This window comes from Dendrobates tinctorius, unplaced genomic scaffold (assembly GCF_039654945.1).
Source record: "Dendrobates tinctorius isolate UK_male_01 unplaced genomic scaffold, ASM3965494v1 ptg000651l, whole genome shotgun sequence".
NCBI classification, from domain to species: Eukaryota; Metazoa; Chordata; class Amphibia; order Anura; family Dendrobatidae; genus Dendrobates; species Dendrobates tinctorius.
In genome coordinates this window covers 6,516-27,465 of record NW_027362302.1, presented here as the reverse complement: position 1 = coordinate 27,465, position 20,950 = coordinate 6,516, and the positions used below count along the sequence as shown (strand labels likewise).

Genomic DNA, 20,950 nt, shown 5'->3' with positions numbered 1-20,950 from the left:
ACGGCTGCACGCCAGGAGTGCCAGAGGGGGCTGCGCACAGGGACGGCTGCACGCCAGGAGTGCCAGAGGGGGCTGCGCACAGGGACGGCTGCACGCCAGGAGTGCCAGAGGGGGCTGCGCACAGGGACGGCTGCACGCCAGGAGTGCCAGAGGGGGCTGCGCACAGGGACGGCTGCACGCCAGGAGTGCCAGAGGGGGCTGCGCACAGGGACGGCTGCACGCCAGGAGTGCCAGAGGGGGCTGCGCACAGGGACGGCTGCACGCCAGGAGTGCCAGAGGGGGCTGCGCACAGGGACGGCTGCACGCCAGGAGTGCCAGAGGGGGCTGCGCACAGGGACGACTGCACGCCAGGAGTGCCAGAGGGGGCTGCGCACAGGGACGACTGCACGCCAGGAGTGCCAGAGGGGGCTGCGCACAGGGACGACTGCACGCCAGGAGTGCCAGAGGGGGCTGCGCACAGGGACGACTGCACGCCAGGAGTGCCAGAGGGGGCTGCGCACAGGGACGACTGCACGCCAGGAGTGCCAGAGGGGGCTGCGCACAGGGACGACTGCACGCCAGGAGTGCCAGAGGGGGCTGCGCACAGGGACGACTGCACGCCAGGAGTGCCAGAGGGGGCTGCGCACAGGGACGACTGCACGCCAGGAGTGCCAGAGGGGGCTGCGCACAGGGACGACTGCACGCCAGGAGTGCCAGAGGGGGCTGCGCACAGGGACGACTGCACGCCAGGAGTGCCAGAGGGGGCTGCGCACAGGGACGACTGCACGCCAGGAGTGCCAGAGGGGGCTGCGCACAGGGACGACTGCACGCCAGGAGTGCCAGAGGGGGCTGCGCACAGGGACGACTGCACGCCAGGAGTGCCAGAGGGGGCTGCGCACAGGGACGACTGCACGCCAGGAGTGCCAGAGGGGGCTGCGCACAGGGACGACTGCACGCCAGGAGTGCCAGAGGGGGCTGCGCACAGGGACGACTGCACGCCAGGAGTGCCAGAGGGGGCTGCGCACAGGGACGAATGCACGTAAGGACTGCCAGAGGGCACTGCAGGCAGAGACCAACTGCACGCCAGGAGTGCCAGAGGGGGCTGCGCACAGGGACGACTGCACGCCAGGAGTGCCAGAGGGGGCTGCGCACAGGGACGACTGCACGCCAGGAGTGCCAGAGGGGGCTGCGCACAGGGACGAATGCACATAAGGACTGCCAGAGGGGGCTGCGCACAGGGACGACTGCACGCCAGGAGTGCCAGAGGGGGCTGCGCACAGGGACGACTGCACGCCAGGAGTGCCAGAGGGGGCTGCGCACAGGGACGACTGCACGCCAGGAGTGCCAGAGGGGGCTGCGCACAGGGACGACTGCACGCCAGGAGTGCCAGAGGGGGCTGCGCACAGGGACGACTGCACGCCAGGAGTGCCAGAGGGGGCTGCGCACAGGGACGACTGCACGCCAGGAGTGCCAGAGGGGGCTGCGCACAGGGACGACTGCACGCCAGGAGTGCCAGAGGGGGCTGCGCACAGGGACGACTGCACGCCATGAGTGCCAGAGGGGGCTGCGCACAGGGACGACTGCACGCCAGGCGTTCCAGAGGGGGCTGCGCACAGGGACGACTGCACGCCAGGAGTGCCAGAGGGGGCTGCGCACAGGGACGACTGCACGCCAGGAGTGCCAGAGGGGGCTGCGCACAGGGACGACTGCACGCCAGGAGTGCCAGAGGGGGCTGCGCACAGGGACGACTGCACGCCAGGAGTGCCAGAGGGGGCTGCGCACAGGGACGACTGCACGCCAGGAGTGCCAGAGGGGGCTGCGCACAGGGACGACTGCACGCCAGGAGTGCCAGAGGGGGCTGCGCACAGGGACGACTGCACGCCAGGAGTGCCAGAGGGGGCTGCGCACAGGGACGACTGCACGCCAGGAGTGCCAGAGGGGGCTGCGCACAGGGACGACTGCACGCCAGGAGTGCCAGAGGGGGCTGCGCACAGGGACGACTGCACGCCAGGAGTGCCAGAGGGGGCTGCGCACAGGGACGACTGCACGCCAGGAGTGTCAGAGGGGGCTGCGCACAGGGACGACTGCACGCCAGGAGTGCCAGAGGGGGCTGCGCACAGGGACGAATGCACGTAAGGACTGCCAGAGGGCACTGCAGGCAGAGACCAACTGCACGCCAGGAGTGCCAGACGGGGCTGTGCACAGGGACGACTGCACGCCAGGAGTGCCAGAGGGGGCTGCGCACAGGGACGACTGCACGCCAGGAGTGCCAGAGGGGGCTGCGCACAGGGACGACTGCACGCCAGGAGTGCCAGAGGGGGCTGCGCACAGGGACGACTGCACGCCAGGAGTGCCAGAGGGGGCTGCGCACAGGGACGACTGCACGCCAGGAGTGCCAGAGGGGGCTGCGCACAGGGACGACTGCACGCCAGGAGTGCCAGAGGGGGCTGCGCACAGGGACGACTGCACGCCAGGAGTGCCAGAGGGGGCTGCGCACAGGGACGACTGCACGCCAGGAGTGCCAGAGGGGGCTGCGCACAGGGACGACTGCACGCCAGGAGTGCCAGAGGGGGCTGCACACAGGGACGACTGCACGTAAGGACTGCCAGAGGGCACTGCAGGCAGAGACCAACTGCACGCCAGGAGTGCCAGAGGGGGCTGCGCACAGGGACGACTGCACGCCAGGAGTGCCAGAGGGGGCTGCGCACAGGGACGACTGCACGCCAGGAGTGCCAGAGGGGGCTGCGCACAGGGACGACTGCACGCCAGGAGTGCCAGAGGGGGCTGCGCACAGGGACGAATGCACATAAAGACTGCCAGAGGGCACTGCAGGCAGAGACCAACTGCACGCCAGGAGTGCCAGACGGGGCTGTGCACAGGGACGACTGCACGCCAGGAGTGCCAGAGGGGGCTGCGCACAGGGACGACTGCACGCCAGGAGTGCCAGAGGGGGCTGCGCACAGGGACGACTGCACGCCAGGAGTGCCAGAGGGGGCTGCGCACAGGGACGACTGCACGCCAGGAGTGCCAGAGGGGGCTGCGCACAGGGACGACTGCACGCCAGGAGTGCCAGAGGGGGCTGCGCACAGGGACGAATGCACGTAAGGACTGCCAGAGGGCACTGCAGGCAGAGACCAACTGCACGCCAGGAGTGCCAGAGGGGGCTGCGCACAGGGACGACTGCACGCCAGGAGTGCCAGAGGGGGCTGCGCACAGGGACGACTGCACGCCAGGAGTGCCAGAGGGGGCTGCGCACAGGGACGACTGCACGCCAGGAGTGCCAGAGGGGGCTGCGCACAGGGACGAATGCACATAAGGACTGCCAGAGGGCACTGCAGGCAGAGACCAACTGCACGCCAGGAGTGCCAGACGGGGCTGTGCACAGGGACGACTGCACGCCAGGAGTGCCAGAGGGGGCTGTGCATAGGGACGACTGCACGCCAGGAGTGCCAGAGGGGGCTGCACACAAAGACCAACTGCACACGACGACTACCAGAGGGGGCTGCGCACAGGGACGACCGCACACCAGGAGTGCCAGAGGGGGCTGCGCACAGGGACAACCGCACGCCAGGAGTGCCAGAGGGGGCTGCGCACAGGGACGACCGCACGCCAGGACTGCCAGAGGGGGCTGCGCACAGGGACGACCGCACGCCAGGAGTGCCAGAGGGGGCTGCACACAGGGACGACCGCACGCCAGGAGTGCCAGAGGGGGCTGCACACAGGGGCGACCGCACGCCAGGAGTGCCAGAGGGGGCTGCGCACAGGGGCGACCGCACGCCAGGAGTGCCAGAGGGGGCTGCGCACAGGGACGACCGCACGCCAGGAGTGCCAGAGGGGGCTGCGCACAGGGACGACTGCACGCCAGGAGTGCCAGAGGGCGCTGCGCACAGGGACGACTGCACGCCAGGAGTGCCAGAGGGGGCTGCGCACAGGGACGACTGCACGCCAGGAGTGCCAGAGGGCACTGCAGGCAGAGACCAACTGCACGCCAGGAGTGCCAGACGGGGCTGTGCACAGGGACAACTGCACGCCAGGAGTGCCAGAGGGGGCGGCGCATAGGGACGACTGCACGCCAGGAGTGCCAGAGGGGGCTGCACACAAAGACCAACTGCACACGACGACTACCAGAGGGGGCTGCGCACAGGGACGACTGCACGCGAGGACTGCCAGAGGGCACTGCACACAGGAATGACAGCACGTGAAGACTGCCAGAGGCGCTGCACACAGGGACGACCGCACGCCAGGAGTGCCAGAGGGGGCTGCGCACAGGGACGACCGCACGCCAGGAGTGCCAGAGGGGGCTGCGCACAGGGACGACTGCACGCCAGGAGTGCCAGAGGGGGCTGCGCACAGGGACGACCGCACGCCAGGAGTGCCAGAGGGGGCTGCGCACAGGGACGACCGCACGCCAGGAGTGCCAGAGGGGGCTGCGCACAGGACGACCGCACGCCAGGAGTGCCAGAGGGCGCTGCACACAGGGACGACCGCACGCCAGGAGTGCCAGAGGGCGGTGCACACAGGGACGACCGCACGCCAGGAGTGCCAGAGGGCGCTGCACACAGGGACGACCGCACGCCAGGAGTGCCAGAAGGGGCTGCGCACAGGGACGACCGCACGCGAGGTCTGCCAGAGGGCACTGCACACAGGCATGACGGCACGCGAGGTCTGCCAGAGGTGCTGCATGCGAGGACTGCCGAGAGCGCTGCACACAGGGACGACTGCATGCGAGGACTGCCAGAGGCGCTGCATGCGAGGACTGCCGAGAGCGCTGCACACAGGGACGACTGCACGCGAGGACTGCCAGAGGGCGCTGCACACAGGGTCAAGTGCAATGTGGGGACTGCTGACAGGAACTTCTTTAGTCTCTCGATCACTAATAGCCCTCATTCTTGTCACAGTTTAAGCCATTGTCATAAAGCAACAATGACATAAACCTTTCCATTTTTCTTTGTTTTGTTGATGCCGCCTGCAGTGTAAAGAATAGAGGCCATCATTCTGGTTTCTATGTGTAACATGAGCACATGATATACACTAGTACACATATACATTATGTAACGCTCCAGTCACATTGGACACAAAACTGACAAGATGGAACAATATATCTAACAGGATAAACAGCTCCAGGAAACGCAAATCAGAGGAGGTCAGACGCCAAAACGTGAAGGAAACGCTCACATGCAAATATTTCAGCAGCTCGCTCTCTTCCAGCCGACTTGCTTCTTTTGCAGGTAACGGGATGACTTCATCCTCCAGGCCCACAGATTTTAGCTCACACTGATCATCCGCCTGCAGAAATAAGACATCATTAATATATGTCAATCGGGAGCTCAGCGCCTACCCGAGCTGAGAAAAGTAATGCCAAACCCCAACATACGACACACTGAAGAGCGCGCAGCTAAAGCCCCCAACATAAACGTCCATAGGGGCAGTATTATAGTAGTTATATTCTTGTACATAGGGAGCAGTATTATAGTAGTTATATTCTTGTACATAGGGGTCAGTATTATAGTAGTTATATTCTTGTATATAGGAGCAGTATTATAGTAGTTATATTCTTGTATATAGGAGCAGTATTATAGTAGTTATATTCTTGTACATAGGGGCAGTATTATAGTAGTTATATTCTTGTACATAGGGGCAGTATTATAGTAGTTATATTCTTGTACATAGGGGCAGTATTATAGTAGTTATATTCTTGTATATAGGAGCAGTATTATAGTAGTTATATTCTTGTACATAGGGGGCAGTATTATAGTAGTTATATTCTTGTACATAGGGGGCAGTAATATAGTAGTTATATTAATGTACATAGGAGCAGTATTATAGTAGTTATATTCTTGTACATAGGGGTCAGTATTATAGTAGTTATATTCTTGTACATAGGGGTCAGTATTATAGTAGTTATATTCTTGTACATAGGGGTCAGTATTATAGTAGTTATATTCTTGTATATAGGGACAGTATTATAGTAGTTATATTCTTGTACATAGGGGTCAGTATTATAGTAGTTATATTCTTGTACATAGGAGCAGTATTATACTAGTTATATTCTTGTACATAGGAGCAGTATTATAGTAGATATATTCTTGTACATAGGGGCAGTATTATAGTAGATATATTCTTGTACATAGGGGGCAGTATTATAGTAGTTATATTCTTGTACATAGGGGGCAGTATTATAGTTGTTATATTCTTGTACATAGGGAGCAGTATTATAGTAGTTATATTCTTGTACATAGGAGCAGTATTATAGTAGTTATATTCTTGTACATAGGAGCAGTATTATAGTAGTTATATTCTTGTACATAGGAGGCAGTATTATAGTAGTTATATTCTTGTACATAGGAGCAGTATTATAGTAGTTATATTCTTGTACATAGGAGCAGTATTATAGTAGTTATATTCTTGTACATAGGAGCAGTATTATAGTAGTTATATTCTTGTACATAGGGGCAGTATTATAGTAGTTATATTCTTGTACATGGGGGGCAGTATTATAGTAGTTATATTCTTGTACATAGGAGCAGTATTATAGTAGTTATATTCTTGTACATAGGAGCAGTATTATAGTAGTTATATTCTTGTACATAGGAGCAGTATTATAGTAGTTATATTCTTGTACATAGGAGCAGTATTATAGTAGTTATATTCTTGTACATAGGAGCAGTATTATAGTAGTTATATTCTTGTACATAGGAGCAGTATTATAGTAGTTATATTCTTGTACATAGGAGCAGTATTATAGTAGTTATATTCTTGTACATGGGGGGCAGTATTATAGTAGTTATATTCTTGTACATACCAGTATTATAGTAGTTATATTCTTGTACATAGGAGCAGTATTATAGTAGTTATATTCTTGTACATAGGGGCAGTATTATAGTAGTTATATTCTTGTACATAGGAGCAGTATTATAGTAGTTATATTCTTGTACATGGGGGGCAGTATTATAGTAGTTATATTCTTGTACATGGTGGGCAGTATTATAGTAGTTATATTCTTGTACATACCAGTATTATAGTAGTTATATTCTTGTACATAGGAGCAGTATTATAGTAGTTATATTCTTGTACATAGGAGCAGTATTATAGTAGTCATATTCTTGTGTATAGGGGCAGTATTATAGTAGTTATATTCTTGTACATAGGAGCAGTATTATAGTAGTTATATTCTTGGACATAGGGGGCAGTATTATAGTAGTTATATTCTTGTACATAGGGGGCAGTATTATAGTAGTTATATTCTTGTACATAGGAGCAGTATTATAGTAGTTATATTCTTGTACATAGGGGGCAGTATTATAGTAGTTATATTCTTGTGTATAGGGGCAGTATTATAGTAGTTATATTCTTGTACATAGGAGCAGTATTATAGTAGTTATATTCTTGTACATAGGGGGCAGTATTATAGTAGTTATATTCTCGTACATAGGGAGCAGTATTATAGTAGTTATATTCTTGTACATAGGAGCAGTATTATAGTAGTTATATTCTTGTACATAGGGGACAGTATTATAGTAGTTATATTCTCGTACATAGGAGCAGTATTATAGTAGTTATATTCTTGTACATAGGAGCAGTATTATAGTAGTTATATTCTTGTACATAGGGGGCAGTATTATAGTAGTTATATTCTTGTACATAGGAGCAGTATTATAGTAGTTATATTCTTGTACATAGGGGCAGTATTATAGTAGTTATATTCTTGTACATAGGGGGCAGTATTATAGTAGTTATATTCTTGTACATAGGGGGCAGTATTATAGTAGTTATATTCTTGTACATAGGGGGCAGTATTATAGTAGTTATATTCTTGTACATAGGGGGCAGTATTATAGTAGTTATATTCTTGTACATAGGGACAGTATTATAGTAGTTATATTCTCGTACATAGGGAGCAGTATTATAGTAGTTATATTCTTGTACATAGGGGGCAGTATTATAGTAGTTATATTCTTGTACATAGGGGGCAGTATTATAGTAGTTATATTCTTGTACATAGGGGGCAGTATTATAGTAGTTATATTCTCGTACATAGGGAGCAGTATTATAGTAGTTATATTCTTGTACATAGGGGCAGTATTATAGTAGTTATATTCTTGTACATAGGGGGCAGTATTATAGTAGTTATATTCTCGTACATAGGGAGCAGTATTATAGTAGTTATATTCTCGTACATAGGGAGCAGTATTATAGTAGTTATATTCTTGTACATAGGGGCAGTATTATAGTAGTTATATTCTTGTACATAGGGGCAGTATTATAGTAGTTATATTCTTGTACATAGGGGACAGTATTATAGTAGTTATATTCTCGTACATAGGGAGCAGTATTATAGTAGTTATATTCTTGTACATAGGGGCAGTATTATAGTAGTTATATTCTTGTACATAGGGGGCAGTATTATAGTAGTTATATTCTTGTACATAGGGGGCAGTATTATAGTAGTTATATTCTTGTACATAGGGACAGTATTATAGTAGTTATATTCTTGTACATAGGGGGCAGTATTATAGTAGTTATATTCTTGTGTATGGGGCAGTATTATAGTAGTTATATTTAGTTGATAGGTTTGTGTTTTTTATGAGGGTAGGGTCCATGTACTTGCAGGGTGTATATAGGTCATTGTTGCCACCTGACAGGTTCATGAATGGTAGTTCTTCTCATTAGCGCCACTCCCAGTACAGAATGCTCTAATCCTATGTAAATGTCACAGTTGTTACAATGTATCAGAATCCTGGACAGTGACCAGAGATCTGTTGGCTCCTGCAGTTTCTTACATGGCTCCTCTTCCTCGGGCTGTGGGCGACTGCCCTAGTTGCCCGCCGCAGTGCTGCCCCACCTTAGGTAGTGACGCGCTCTGAGCTATATGTGATTAATCCTCCATTGAGGTCACGACATGCGCGGATCAATGGTGTCAGATCTCAGGTGATGCAGGAATGTGAAAGGTTTATATAAAGAACTGAAGTAGGGGAGGAACCTGACAAGCAAGAAAGGCAGAGAGGGTGCAGCTGTGAGGGGCCGGGTGGTCTCCAGCTGGATAATGGGCACAGAGCGAGGGGTCTGCCGCTGTGCTGGGGTCAGTCACTGAAGTCGGATCATCAGGACCAGAAGTGATTCTATCCAGAGGCGAGGACACCACCGGATCATGCAGCCGTGGATGGTGATCCTCAGGGCACACACCTCTGCCGCATGGTCACCACCCTTCAGAAGCAGATGTGTCCTCATCCTCTAGAGATCAGCAAGGATCCCATCACTCACAGAAAGCGGGGATCTAACAGAGAAAGTTGGACGGCTCATTCAGTTTCCCTACAGTAATCAGCGCACAATCCACAAGGTGCGACCATTCAGTCTTGGTGGGGAGACTGAAGAACCCACCAGAGGTACCTCTATGTCAGCAATGACCACTGATGCTGTACTGCCCCTCACAAGGACTATCAGGAGAAAGATATAGGTGTACTGTGCCTTTAAGAGGAAATGCCCAGATGGCAATACAAGTGACAGCAGAATGTGCCGCCCCTGAGCGACAGCTCCAGTGACAGCAGAATGTGCCGCCCCTGAGCGACAGCTCCAGTGACAGCAGAATGTGCCGCACCTGAGCGACAGCTCCAGAGACAGCAGAATGTGCCGCACCTGAGCGACAGCTCCAGAGACAGCAGAATGTGCCGCACCTGAGCGACAGCTCCAGAGACAGCAGAATGTGCCGCACCTGAGCGACAGCTCCAGTGACAGCAGAATGTGCCGCACCTGAGCGACAGCTCCAGAGACAGCAGAATGTGCCGCACCTGAGCGACAGCTCCAGTGACAGCAGAATGTGCCGCACCTGAGCGACCGCTCCAGTGACAGCAGAATGTGCCGCACCTGAGCGACAGCTCCAGTGACAGCAGAATGTGCCGCACCTGAGCGACAGCTCCAGTGACAGCAGAATGTGCCGCACTTGAGCGACAGCTCCAGTGACAGCAGAATGTGCCGCACCTGAGCGACAGCTCCAGAGACAGCAGAATGTGCCGCACCTGAGCGACAGCTCCAGAGACAGCAGAATGTGCCGCACCTGAGCGACCGCTCCAGAGACAGCAGAATGTGCCGCACCTGAGCGACCGCTCCAGAGACAGCAGAATGTGCCGCACTTGAGCGACAGCTCCAGTGACAGCAGAATGTGCCGCACCTGAGCGACAGCTCCAGAGACAGCAGAATGTGCCGCACCTGAGCGACAGCTCCAGAGACAGCAGAATGTGCCGCACCTGAGCGACAGCTCCAGAGACAGCAGAATGTGCCGCACCTGAGCGACAGCTCCAGAGACAGCAGAATGTGCCGCACCTGAGCGACAGCTCCAGAGACAGCAGAATGTGCCGCACCTGAGCGACAGCTCCAGAGACAGCAGAATGTGCCGCACCTGAGCGACAGCTCCAGAGACATCAGAATGTGCCGCACCTGAGCGACAGCTCCAGAGACAGCAGAATGTGCCGCACCTGAGCGACCGCTCCAGTGACAGCAGAATGTGCCGCACCTGAGCGACAGCTCCAGTGACAGCAGAATGTGCCGCACCTGAGCGACAGCTCCAGTGACAGCAGAATGTGCCGCACCTGAGCGACAGCTCCAGTGACAGCAGAATGTGCCGCACCTGAGCGACAGCTCCAGTGACAGCAGAATGTGCCGCACCTGAGCGACAGCTCCAGTGACAGCAGAATGTGCCGCACCTGAGCGACAGCTCCAGAGACAGCAGAATGTGCCGCACCTGAGCGACAGCTCCAGTGACAGCAGAATGTGCCGCACCTGAGCGACCGCTCCAGTGACAGCACAATGTGCCGCACCTGAGCGACAGCTCCAGTGACAGCACAATGTGCCGCACCTGAGCGACAGCTCCAGTGACAGCAGAGAGTGACCGCTCCATCCTGCAGGTGACAAGGCCTCAGATGTCAGCCATCAGCGGCGCCACACGTACAGTTACAATCCTGGGGGATAAGAGTCAGCACAGGATGACGGGAAATGCTGGGACTTGTCCTCCCACACCCCATCTGCCAGCAATTCCTCATACAGGCGCAGTCCCTGGTGTATGGCGAGACGTTCCGCTCCGTCCTCCTCTGTCTGTCAGTTACTCATCTCTGCTTGCTGGAGTGATTGGAATCATCCTCCTGTCCAGTCGGAGGCTGAGCTGTGTACTGATTCCTGCACATTACTACATGCAGATAATAATGCCGCACAGAATGCAGCAGTGCCGCGCTACTGTCTGCTGAAATGGCGGATGCCGGACTGGAAAAAGCATCTACTAAGGCCTGTTCCACACTTCTGTCTCTTTGCCATCAGTCACAATCCGTGAAAAGACAGATCCAGAGGAAAGGAAAGGAAAGGAAAGGAAAGGAAAGGAAAGGAAAGGCTAGGCTTTTGGGGTTAATATAAATGAATGGAAAAAACGGAATCCGTCGCTGGATTCCATCATATGACGGACGGCAATGGATCCGTCACCCATAGGTGTCCATTCTAGCAGACGACGGATCCGTCGCTGTCTGACTTTTCAACGGAGACAAAAAACGTTCCTATGGACGTTGTCTCTGGCCGATGGACACAGATTTTCCGACGGATCCGTCACAATCCTTCGCTAATACAAGTCAATGAGAAAAAAACGGATCCAGCAACGGATTGTGATTGATGCAAAAAGACTGAAGTTTGAAGCAGGCCTAACATCCCACAAAGATGGAGACCGTACAGCTCGACATCAGCGGCTGACGATGAGCCGTCCGGCTTCCATCACCCTCCTCCTCCTCCCGGTGACCTAGTTCTGCCAGAATCCAGCAGCGGGGAGCCAGCGCGGCCACTCTATTCATTGCTACCTGGAATCTTCACTTTCCCGAAAAAAAGGGGAACAGTGAGCAGCTGAGGCGGATAACCGCTTCCCCCAATGTGGCGGCACAGGTACACACCGGGCATTGTTCCTGCAGCTCCTGGACCTGGCACAGGAGGATTATGGGCTTAACCCTTAATGCAGCCCATTCACAGCATTGTGATAAGCTGAAGACCCCCGAGACGGCAGCGGCAGGCCACAAGATAGGAGAAGGCGCGGACCCCAAATCATGGCCCTCATGTAATGACGAGAGGTGGCCATCTGATGGCCGGGCCCTAGCAGCGCGTCATGTAGGAGTCGGTCCATCCGCCATGTCGGGGCAGCGACCAGGGCTCCATCCACTCACCGCAGCCTCACACCAAGGGAATTCACTGTGCTTCTACAACGGGCACATGACAACACTGACGCGACTCTGGTCCTAGGGACCCATCACTCAGCTGGCCGGATCCTCAGTATTGACACAGATAATAAAAGCCGCATAATCACTTCAACATGAGGGGCCATAAAACTGGTCAACATGGGTGTCAGTGGGCGTGGGTGGGTATGGTGAACTGGGTGCGTAGAAACAGGATACAGGGAGGACACGGCTGTATACAGAACCAAGATAAAGGCCTGCCATCTGTTGGGGGGCATAAGGGCGCCAGGACACAGGCCCGGGGGCATAAGGGCGCCAGGACACAGGCCCGGGGGCATAAGGGCGCCAGGACACAGGCCCGGGGGCATAAGGGCGCCAGGACACAGGCCCGGGGGCATAAGGGCGCCAGGACACAGGCCCGGGGGCATAAGGGCGCCAGGACACAGGCCCGGGGGCATAAGGGCGCCAGGACACAGGCCCGGGGGCATAAGGGCGCCAGGACACAGGCCCGGGGGCATAAGGGCGCCAGGACACAGGCCCGGGGGCATAAGGGCGCCAGGACACAGGCCCGGGGGCATAAGGGCGCCAGGACACAGGCCCGGGGGCATAAGGGCGCCAGGACACAGGCCCGGGGGCATAAGGGCGCCAGGACACAGGCCCGGGGGCATAAGGGCGCCAGGACACAGGCCCGGGGGCATAAGGGCGCCAGGACACAGGCCCGGGGGCATAAGGGCGCCAGGACACAGGCCCGGGGGCATAAGGGCGCCAGGACACAGGCCCGGGGGCATAAGGGCGCCAGGACACAGGCCCGGGGGCATAAGGGCGCCAGGACGAAGTCTAGTGACAGCCTGTGAGGTCTATGGTGAGCGGTAACAGTGCCGGCCCGAGCTCTCGCGGCTGTATTCCTGTTCGGTCCATTCACACAGAATCCGATATTTGCTTTCCCTGACACGCAGTCAGAATAATCTATTGTTCTGTGGGACGATGGCGATTCTCAGAATCTGAACGCCCAGAAGTCAAACACAAAAACACAAAACCACAATGTAGAATTAGACACGGTCCGGGCACGGGTTCTCCGGGTGCAGCATTAACTTATACAGAGCTGAACTCATAGTGCTGCACTAATGCACTGTCCCCCCTGAAAATCACCCCGGTCACAGCAAGCTCTCTACACGAAGGCTTCGCTTTAAAAGGGTCAGGAGCACATGATGGAGGATGGTGACCCCACACAGTAAGACCCCCGAGCTGTGCAGTCACATACTGTATGGGGGCTGCACAGGCTGATTGTGCCCCATAAGATCAGCTGTAATCATGGGGCGACCTGGCAGCGGGCATCAAGGGTAACGAGGACTAATCTCAATGGTCAGTACAACGCAGGACGCGCCGGCTCCTCCAGACAGACGATCAGGATATTGGACCTAGGGGCCCAGACTCCACCATATTATCAGACCCCGGGTCGGCCCTTATCTGGCGCCCAGACCACACGACAACCAAGAAGCTTCTAGGACGGACGCGGTGCTCTGACTGCTCACTTATCTCGCTGGATTATATGTTTAAGAACAGGTTTATCTGGAGGAGCAGGAGGCGTCCAGAAAAGCTCCGCCACCGAGGCTGAAACACAGCGGCAACCGTCATACGTAGCCGGGAAGAAGTGTCAATCACCCCAAACCCATGACACCACGCCTGTGACCTGTGTGATTGCTAATGAGGAGACCAGTGCCCCGGACAGAACCTCTGCATGCCAAGGACCCTTACCCTGAATACGGCGCCAAACCATCCATGCCTGCCCCACATTGTAGCACAGTAGCATGAAAACATCACCAGAGAGGCCTAGCCGCCCGACTCCACCGGCCAGCGGGGGGGGGGGGCCCAGTCGCCCGACTCCACCGGCCAGCGGGGGGGGGGGGGGGGGGGGGCCAGTCGCCCGACTCCACCGGCCAGCGGGGGGGGGGGGGGGGGGGGAGCCCAGTCGCCCGACTCCACCGGCCAGCGGGGGGGGGGGAGCCCAGTCGCCCGACTCCACCGGCCAGCGGGGGGGGGGGGGGGGGAGCCCAGTCGCCCGACTCCACCGGCCAGCGGGGGGGGGGGGAGGGGCCCAGTCGCCCGACTTTCTAAGCATGAGAGAATGTCCGAACCATGAGTCAAATATCCTGCTGAAAATACGGGGCTCGCCAGAAGTTGGTGACTCCAGTACTGTGATTGTCTGAGATTCAGCAGCAGGACGACCTGTGATATCTGACCTCGTTAGATCGGGGCCACAAGATGGAAGGAGGAGGGTTCAGTGGTCAGGATGAATGGACCCTCACATGAGTAGGTAATTACAGGTAACATTAGATCCATCACCTGTACAGAAGCGCTATCCGAGGGCAGAGACTCGCAGCGGATGTGGCACAAACCACAGAGCCGCTGACTGGTGGCTCCATCTGTTGGGTGCGAACTGCGCAGAGACTAAGTGGCGCTCGTGCCGGTCATCACGGCTGCGCGTCTCCCTGTAATATCACCAACACATGTGATGGCAGCGCTCCGCAGGACAAACCACGAGGACACTGCACCCCACTTACACCCAATCAGGGAGGTCTGGGGGGACGCAGCACCTGCCACATCTCATTATCCAGCAGATGTACACAGCGCAGCTGGCGCCCGCGGACATGACAGCCTGACAATTGCTGCTGCCTGCCAGCGAGCCACTGACCATGACAGCTGAGCAGCTCCTCACACTGAGAAGTGAGGCACCAAACACCTCAAACCACCAGCACGCAACACCGGCAACTCTGGGGCCGACGACGCAGGGGGCGAGGGGCAGCGCAGACTACCCGGACCCTGTGAAGACAGTGCTGTGAAGCGCTGGGTGGATGAACAACACTCACATCCTTTATCATCATGGGGTGTAATAAAAATAATCCACCGATGACCCCCCCCGCCATCCATGAGGACCCCCGACCCCTCGTCTCTATGATCGGCCCCAGGACGCACTGCATTCACTATACATGATACAATCCCCCCAGGTGAGGGTGGAGCCAAGATCGGGGGCCGCAAACACAACACACACGTGTATATACACACCCTGCTCATATACCACGCATCACCATCATGTCCTGTATGTAATAGGTGTGACCAGTGCCGGTGTGTACCCCCCAGGTGTGACCAGTGCCGGTGTGTACCCCCCAGGTGTGACCAGTGCCCGGTGTGTACCCCCCAGGTGTCACCAGTGCCGGTGTCTACCCCCCAGGTGTCACCAGTGCCCGGTGTCTACCCCCCAGGTGTCACCAGTGCCGGTGTCTACCCCCCAGGTGTCACCAGTGCCGGTGTCTACCCCCCAGGTGTCACCAGTGCCGGTGTCTACCCCCCAGGTGTCACCAGTGCCGGTGTCTACCCCCCAGGTGTCACCAGTGCCGGTGTCTACCCCCCAGGTGTCACCAGTGCCGGTGTGTACCCCCCAGGTGTCACCAGTGCCGGTGTGTACCCCCCAGGTGTCACCAGTGCCGGTGTGTACCCCCCAGGTGTGACCAGTGCCGGTGTCTACCCCCCAGGTGTGACCAGTGCCGGTGTCTACCCCCCAGGTGTGACCAGTGCCGGTGTGACCCCCCAGGTGTGACCAGTGCCGGTGTGTACCCCCCAGGTGTGACCAGTGCCCGGTGTGTACCCCCCAGGTGTGACCAGTGCCCGGTGTGTACCCCCCAGGTGTGACCAGTGCCCGGTGTGTACCCCCCAGGTGTGACCAGTGCCCGGTGTGTACCCCCCAGGTGTGACCAGTGCCCGGTGTGTACCCCCCAGGTGTGACCAGTGCCCGGTGTGTACCCCCCAGGTGTGACCAGTGCCCGGTGTGTACCCCCCAGGTGTGACCAGTGCCCGGTGTGTACCCCCCAGGTGTGACCAGTGCCCGGTGTGTACCCCCCAGGTGTGACCAGTGCCCGGTGTGTACCCCCCAGGTGTGACCAGTGCCCGGTGTGACCCCCCCAGGTGTGACCAGTGCCCGGTGTGACCCCCCCAGGTGTGACCAGTGCCCGGTGTGACCCCCCCAGGTGTGACCAGTGCCCGGTGTGACCCCCCCAGGTGTGACCAGTGCCCGGTGTGACCCCCCCAGGTGTGACCAGTGCCCGGTGTGTACCCCCCAGGTGTGACCAGTGCCCGGTGTGTACCCCCCAGGTGTGACCAGTGCCTGGTGTGTACCCCCCAGGTGTGACCAGTGCCCGGTGTGTACCCCCCAGGTGTGACCAGTGCCCGGTGTGTACCCCCCAGGTGTGACCAGTGCCCGGTGTGTACCCCCCAGGTGTGACCAGTGCCCGGTGTGTACCCCCCAGGTGTGACCAGTGCCCGGTGTGTACCCCCCAGGTGTGACCAGTGCCCGGTGTGTACCCCCCAGGTGTGACCAGTGCCCGGTGTGTACCCCCCAGGTGTGACCAGTGCCCGGTGTGTACCCCCCAGGTGTGACCAGTGCCGGTGTGTACCCCCCAGGTGTGACCAGTGCCGGTGTGTACCCCCCAGGTGTGACCAGTGCCGGTGTGTACCCCCCAGGTGTGACCAGTGCCGGTGTGACCCCCCAGGTGTGACCAGTGCCGGTGTGTACCCCCCAGGTGTGACCAGTGCCCGGTGTGACCCCCCAGGTGTGACCAGTGCCGGTGTGTACCCCCCAGGTGTGACCAGTGCCCGGTGTGACCCCCCAGGTGTGACCAGTGCCCGGTGTGACCCCCCAGGTGTGACCAGTGCCCGGTGTGACCCCCCAGGTGTGACCAGTGCCGGTGTGACCCCCCAGGTGTGACCAGTGCCGGTGTGTACCCCCCAGGTGTGACCAGTGCCCGGTGTGACCCCCCAGGTGTGACCAGTGCCCGGTGTGACCCCCCAGGTGTCACCAGTGCCGGTGTACCCCCCAGGTGTGACCAGTGCCGGTGTGTACCCCCCAGGTGTGACCAGTGCCGGTGTGTACCCCCCAGGTGTGACCAGTGCCGGTGTGTACCCCCCAGGTGTGACCAGTGCCCGGTGTGTACCCCCCAGGTGTGACCAGTGCCCGGTGTGTACCCCCCAGGTGTGACCAGTGCCGGTGTGTACCCCCCAGGTGTGACCAGTGCCCGGTGTGTACCCCCCAGGTGTGACCAGTGGCCGGTGTGACCCCCCAGGTGTGACCAGTGCCGGTGTGTACCCCCCAGGTGTGACCAGTGCCGGTGTCTACCCCCCAGGTGTGACCAGTGCCGGTGTCTACCCCCCAGGTGTGACCAGTGCCGGTGTGTAGCCCCCAGGTGTGACCAGTGCCGGTGTGTAGCCCCCAGGTGTGACCAGTGCCGGTGTGTACCCCCCAGGTGTGACCAGTGCCGGTGTGTAGCCCCCAGGTGTGACCAGTGCCGGTGTGTAGCCCCCAGGTGTGACCAGTGCCGGTGTGTAGCCCCCAGGTGTGACCAGTGCCGGTGTGTAGCCCCCAGGTGTGACCAGTGCCGGTGTGACCCCCCAGGTGTGACCAGTGCCGGTGTGTACCCCCCAGGTGTGACCAGTGCCGGTGTGTACCCCCCAGGTGTGACCAGTGCCGGTGTGTACCCCCCAGGTGTGACCAGTGCCGGTGTGTAGCCCCCAGGTGTGACCAGTGCCGGTGTGTAGCCCCCAGGTGTGACCAGTGCCGGTGTGTAGCCCCCAGGTGTGACCAGTGCCGGTGTGACCCCCCAGGTGTGACCAGTGCCGGTGTGTACCCCCCAGGTGTGACCAGTGCCGGTGTGTACCCCCCAGGTGTGACCAGTGCCGGTGTGTACCCCCCAGGTGTGACCAGTGCCGGTGTGTACCCCCCAGGTGTGACCAGTGCCGGTGTGACCCCCCAGGTGAAGCCTCCTCGCACTCACCTCCGCCTTCAGCTCGCTGCCCCCCAGCAGGTGGTATCTATGGGGCAGGCGGCGCACGTTGTGCAGGAGTCGCTGCAGCCGCTTCCCCCCCATGTTCCCCGGGGACACGAGCGGCGGCTCCGGAGGGAGAGGGGCGGGGGGCTCCGGACTATACCTGGGACAGGTGAGCGCGGCCCCGCCCTCCTCCAGCAGGTGCCGGCCCATCCCGGAGCCCGAGCACTGGGGACAGGAGGAGGAGGCCATGCCGGGAGGAGGAAGAGGAGGCCGGGGAGAGCAGCTCCTCATCACCGGCCGCACCGCGCATGTGCGGAGCCAGCACCGAGGCTGCGGCGGAGCCCGAGGAGGGATCTACAGAGCATCGCCCCCCTATCACTGCAGAGCATCGCCCCCAACACTGCAGAGCATCGCCCCCATCCCTGCAGAGCATCGCCCCCATCCCTGCAGAGCATCACCCCCATCACTGCAGAGCATCGCCCCCATCACTGCAGAGCATCGCCCCCATCCTGCAGAGCATCGCCCCCAACACTGCAGAGCATTCGCCCCCATCCCTGCAGAGCATCGCCCCCCTATCACTGCAGAGCATCGCCCCATCCTGCAGAGCATCGCCCCCCCTATCACTGCAGAGCATCGCCCCCCATCCCTGCAGAGCATCGCCCCCATCCCTGCAGAGCATCGCCCCCAATCACTGCAGAGCATCGCCCCCCATCCCTGCAGAGCATCGCCCCCAACACTGCAGAGCATCGCCCCCATCCCTGCAGAGCATCGCCCCCAACCACTGCAGAGCATCGCCCCCATCCCTGCAGAGCATCGCCCCCCTATCACTGCAGAGCATCGCCCCCATCCCTGCAGAGCATCGCCCCCCTATCACTGCAGAGCATCGCCCCCATCCCTGCAGAGCATCGCCCCCAATCACTGCAGAGCATCGCCCCCATCACTGCAGAGCATCGCCCCCATCCCTGCAGAGCATCGCCCCCAACACTGCAGAGCATCGCCCCCATCCCTGCAGAGCATCGCCCCCCAATCCCTGCAGAGCATCGCCCCCAACACTGCAGAGCATCGCCCCCAATCCCTGCAGAGCATCGCCCCATCCCTGCAGAGCATCGCCCCCAACACTGCAGAGCATCACCCCCAATCCCTGCAGAGCATCGCCCCCATCCCTGCAGAGCATCGCCCCCAACACTGCAGAGCATCGCCCCCAACACTGCAGAGCATCGCCCCCATCCCTGCAGAGCATCGCCCCCAACACTGCAGAGCATCGCCCCCATCCCTGCAGAGCATCACCCCATCACTGCAGAGCATCGCCCCCATCCCTGCAGAGCATCGCCCCCAACACTGCAGAGCATCGCCCCCCTATCACTGCAGAGCATCGCCCCCATCCCTGCAGAGCATCGCCCCCATCACTGCAGAGCATCGCCCCCATCCCTGCAGAGCATCGCCCCCCTATCACTGCAGAGCATCGCCCCCATCCCTGCAGAGCATCGCCCCCATCCCTGCAGAGCATCACCCCCATCACTGCAGAGCATCGCCCCCATCCCTGCAGAGCATCGCCCCCCTATCACTGCAGAGCATCGCCCCCATCCCTGCAGAGCATCGCCCCCAATCACTGCAGAGCATCGCCCCCAACACTGCAGAGCATCGCCCCCATCCCTGCAGAGCATCGCCCCCATCCCTGCAGAGCATCGCCCCCATCACTGCAGAGCATCGCCCCCCTATCACTGCAGAGCATCGCCCCCATCCCTGCAGAGCATCACCCCCATCACTGCAGAGCATCGCCCCCATCCCTGCAGAGCATCGCCCCCATCACTGCAGAGCATCGCCCCCCAAACACTGCAGAGCATCGCCCCCCTATCACTGCAGAGCATCGCCCCCATCCCTGCAGAGCATCACCCCCATCACTGCAGAGCATCGCCCCCATCCCTGCAGAGCATCGCCCCCCTATCACTGCAGAGCATCGCCCCATCCCTGCAGAGCATCACCCCCATCACTGCAGAGCATCGCCGCCAACACTACAGAGCATCGCCCCCAACACTGCAGAGCATCGCCCCCATCACTGCAGAGCATCACCTCCATCACTGCAGAGCATCGCCGCCAACACTACAGAGCATCGCCCCCAACACTGCAGAGCATCGCCCCCCTATCACTGCAGAGCATCGCCCCATCACTGCAGAGCATCGCCCCCCAACACTGCAGAGCATCGCCCCCATCCCTGCAGAGCATCACCCCCATCACTGCAGAGCATCGCCCCCCAACACTGCAGAGCATCGCCCCCCTATCACTGCAGAGCATCGCCCCCATCCCTGCAGAGCATCGCCCCCATCACTGCAGAGCATCGCCCCCATCCCTGCAGAGCATCGCCCCCCTATCACTGCAGAGCATCGCCCCCATCCCTGCAGAGCATCGCCCCCATCCCTGCAGAGCATCGCCCCCATCACTGCAGAGCATCGCCCCCCCTATCACTGCAGAGCATCGCCCCCATCCCTGCAGAGCATCACCCCCATCACTGCAGAGCATCGCCCCCATCCCTGCAGAGCATCGCCCCCATCACTGCAGAGCATCGCCCCCCAACACTGCAGAGCATCGCCCCCCTATCACTGCAGAGCATCGCCCCCATCCCTGCAGAGCATCGCCCCCATCACTGCAGAGCATCGCCCCCATCCCTGCAGAGCATCGCCCCCCTATCACTGCAGAGCATCGCCCCCATCCCTGCAGAGCATCACCCCCATCACTGCAGAGCATCACCCCCATCACTGCAGAGCATCGCCGCCAACACTACAGAGCATCGCCCCCAACACTGCAGAGCATCGCCCCCATCACTGCAGAGCATCACCTCCATCACTGCAGAGCATCGCCGCCAACACTACAGAGCATCGCCCCCAACACTGCAGAGCATCGCCCCCCTATCACTGCAGAGCATCGCCCCATCACTGCAGAGCATCGCCCCCCAACACTGCAGAG

General features: G+C 58.5%; 1 protein-coding gene across 1 annotated transcript in view; it reads right to left on the bottom strand.

Annotated features, from left to right (window-relative positions):
• Positions 1-18,310, bottom strand: part of LOC141079311 (calcium-transporting ATPase type 2C member 2-like) — a 61,182-nt gene extending 42,872 nt beyond the window's left edge. The window contains exons 1-2 of the mRNA XM_073565311.1: positions 17,996-18,310; positions 5,155-5,265 (exon numbers count right to left, since the gene is read on the bottom strand). Coding sequence (XP_073421412.1) covers positions 5,155-5,265; positions 17,996-18,280 — 396 coding nt within the window. The 5' untranslated portion in view covers positions 18,281-18,310. The remainder of the gene's footprint in view (positions 1-5,154; positions 5,266-17,995) is intronic.
• Between the last annotated feature and the right edge of the window lie 2,640 nt (positions 18,311-20,950).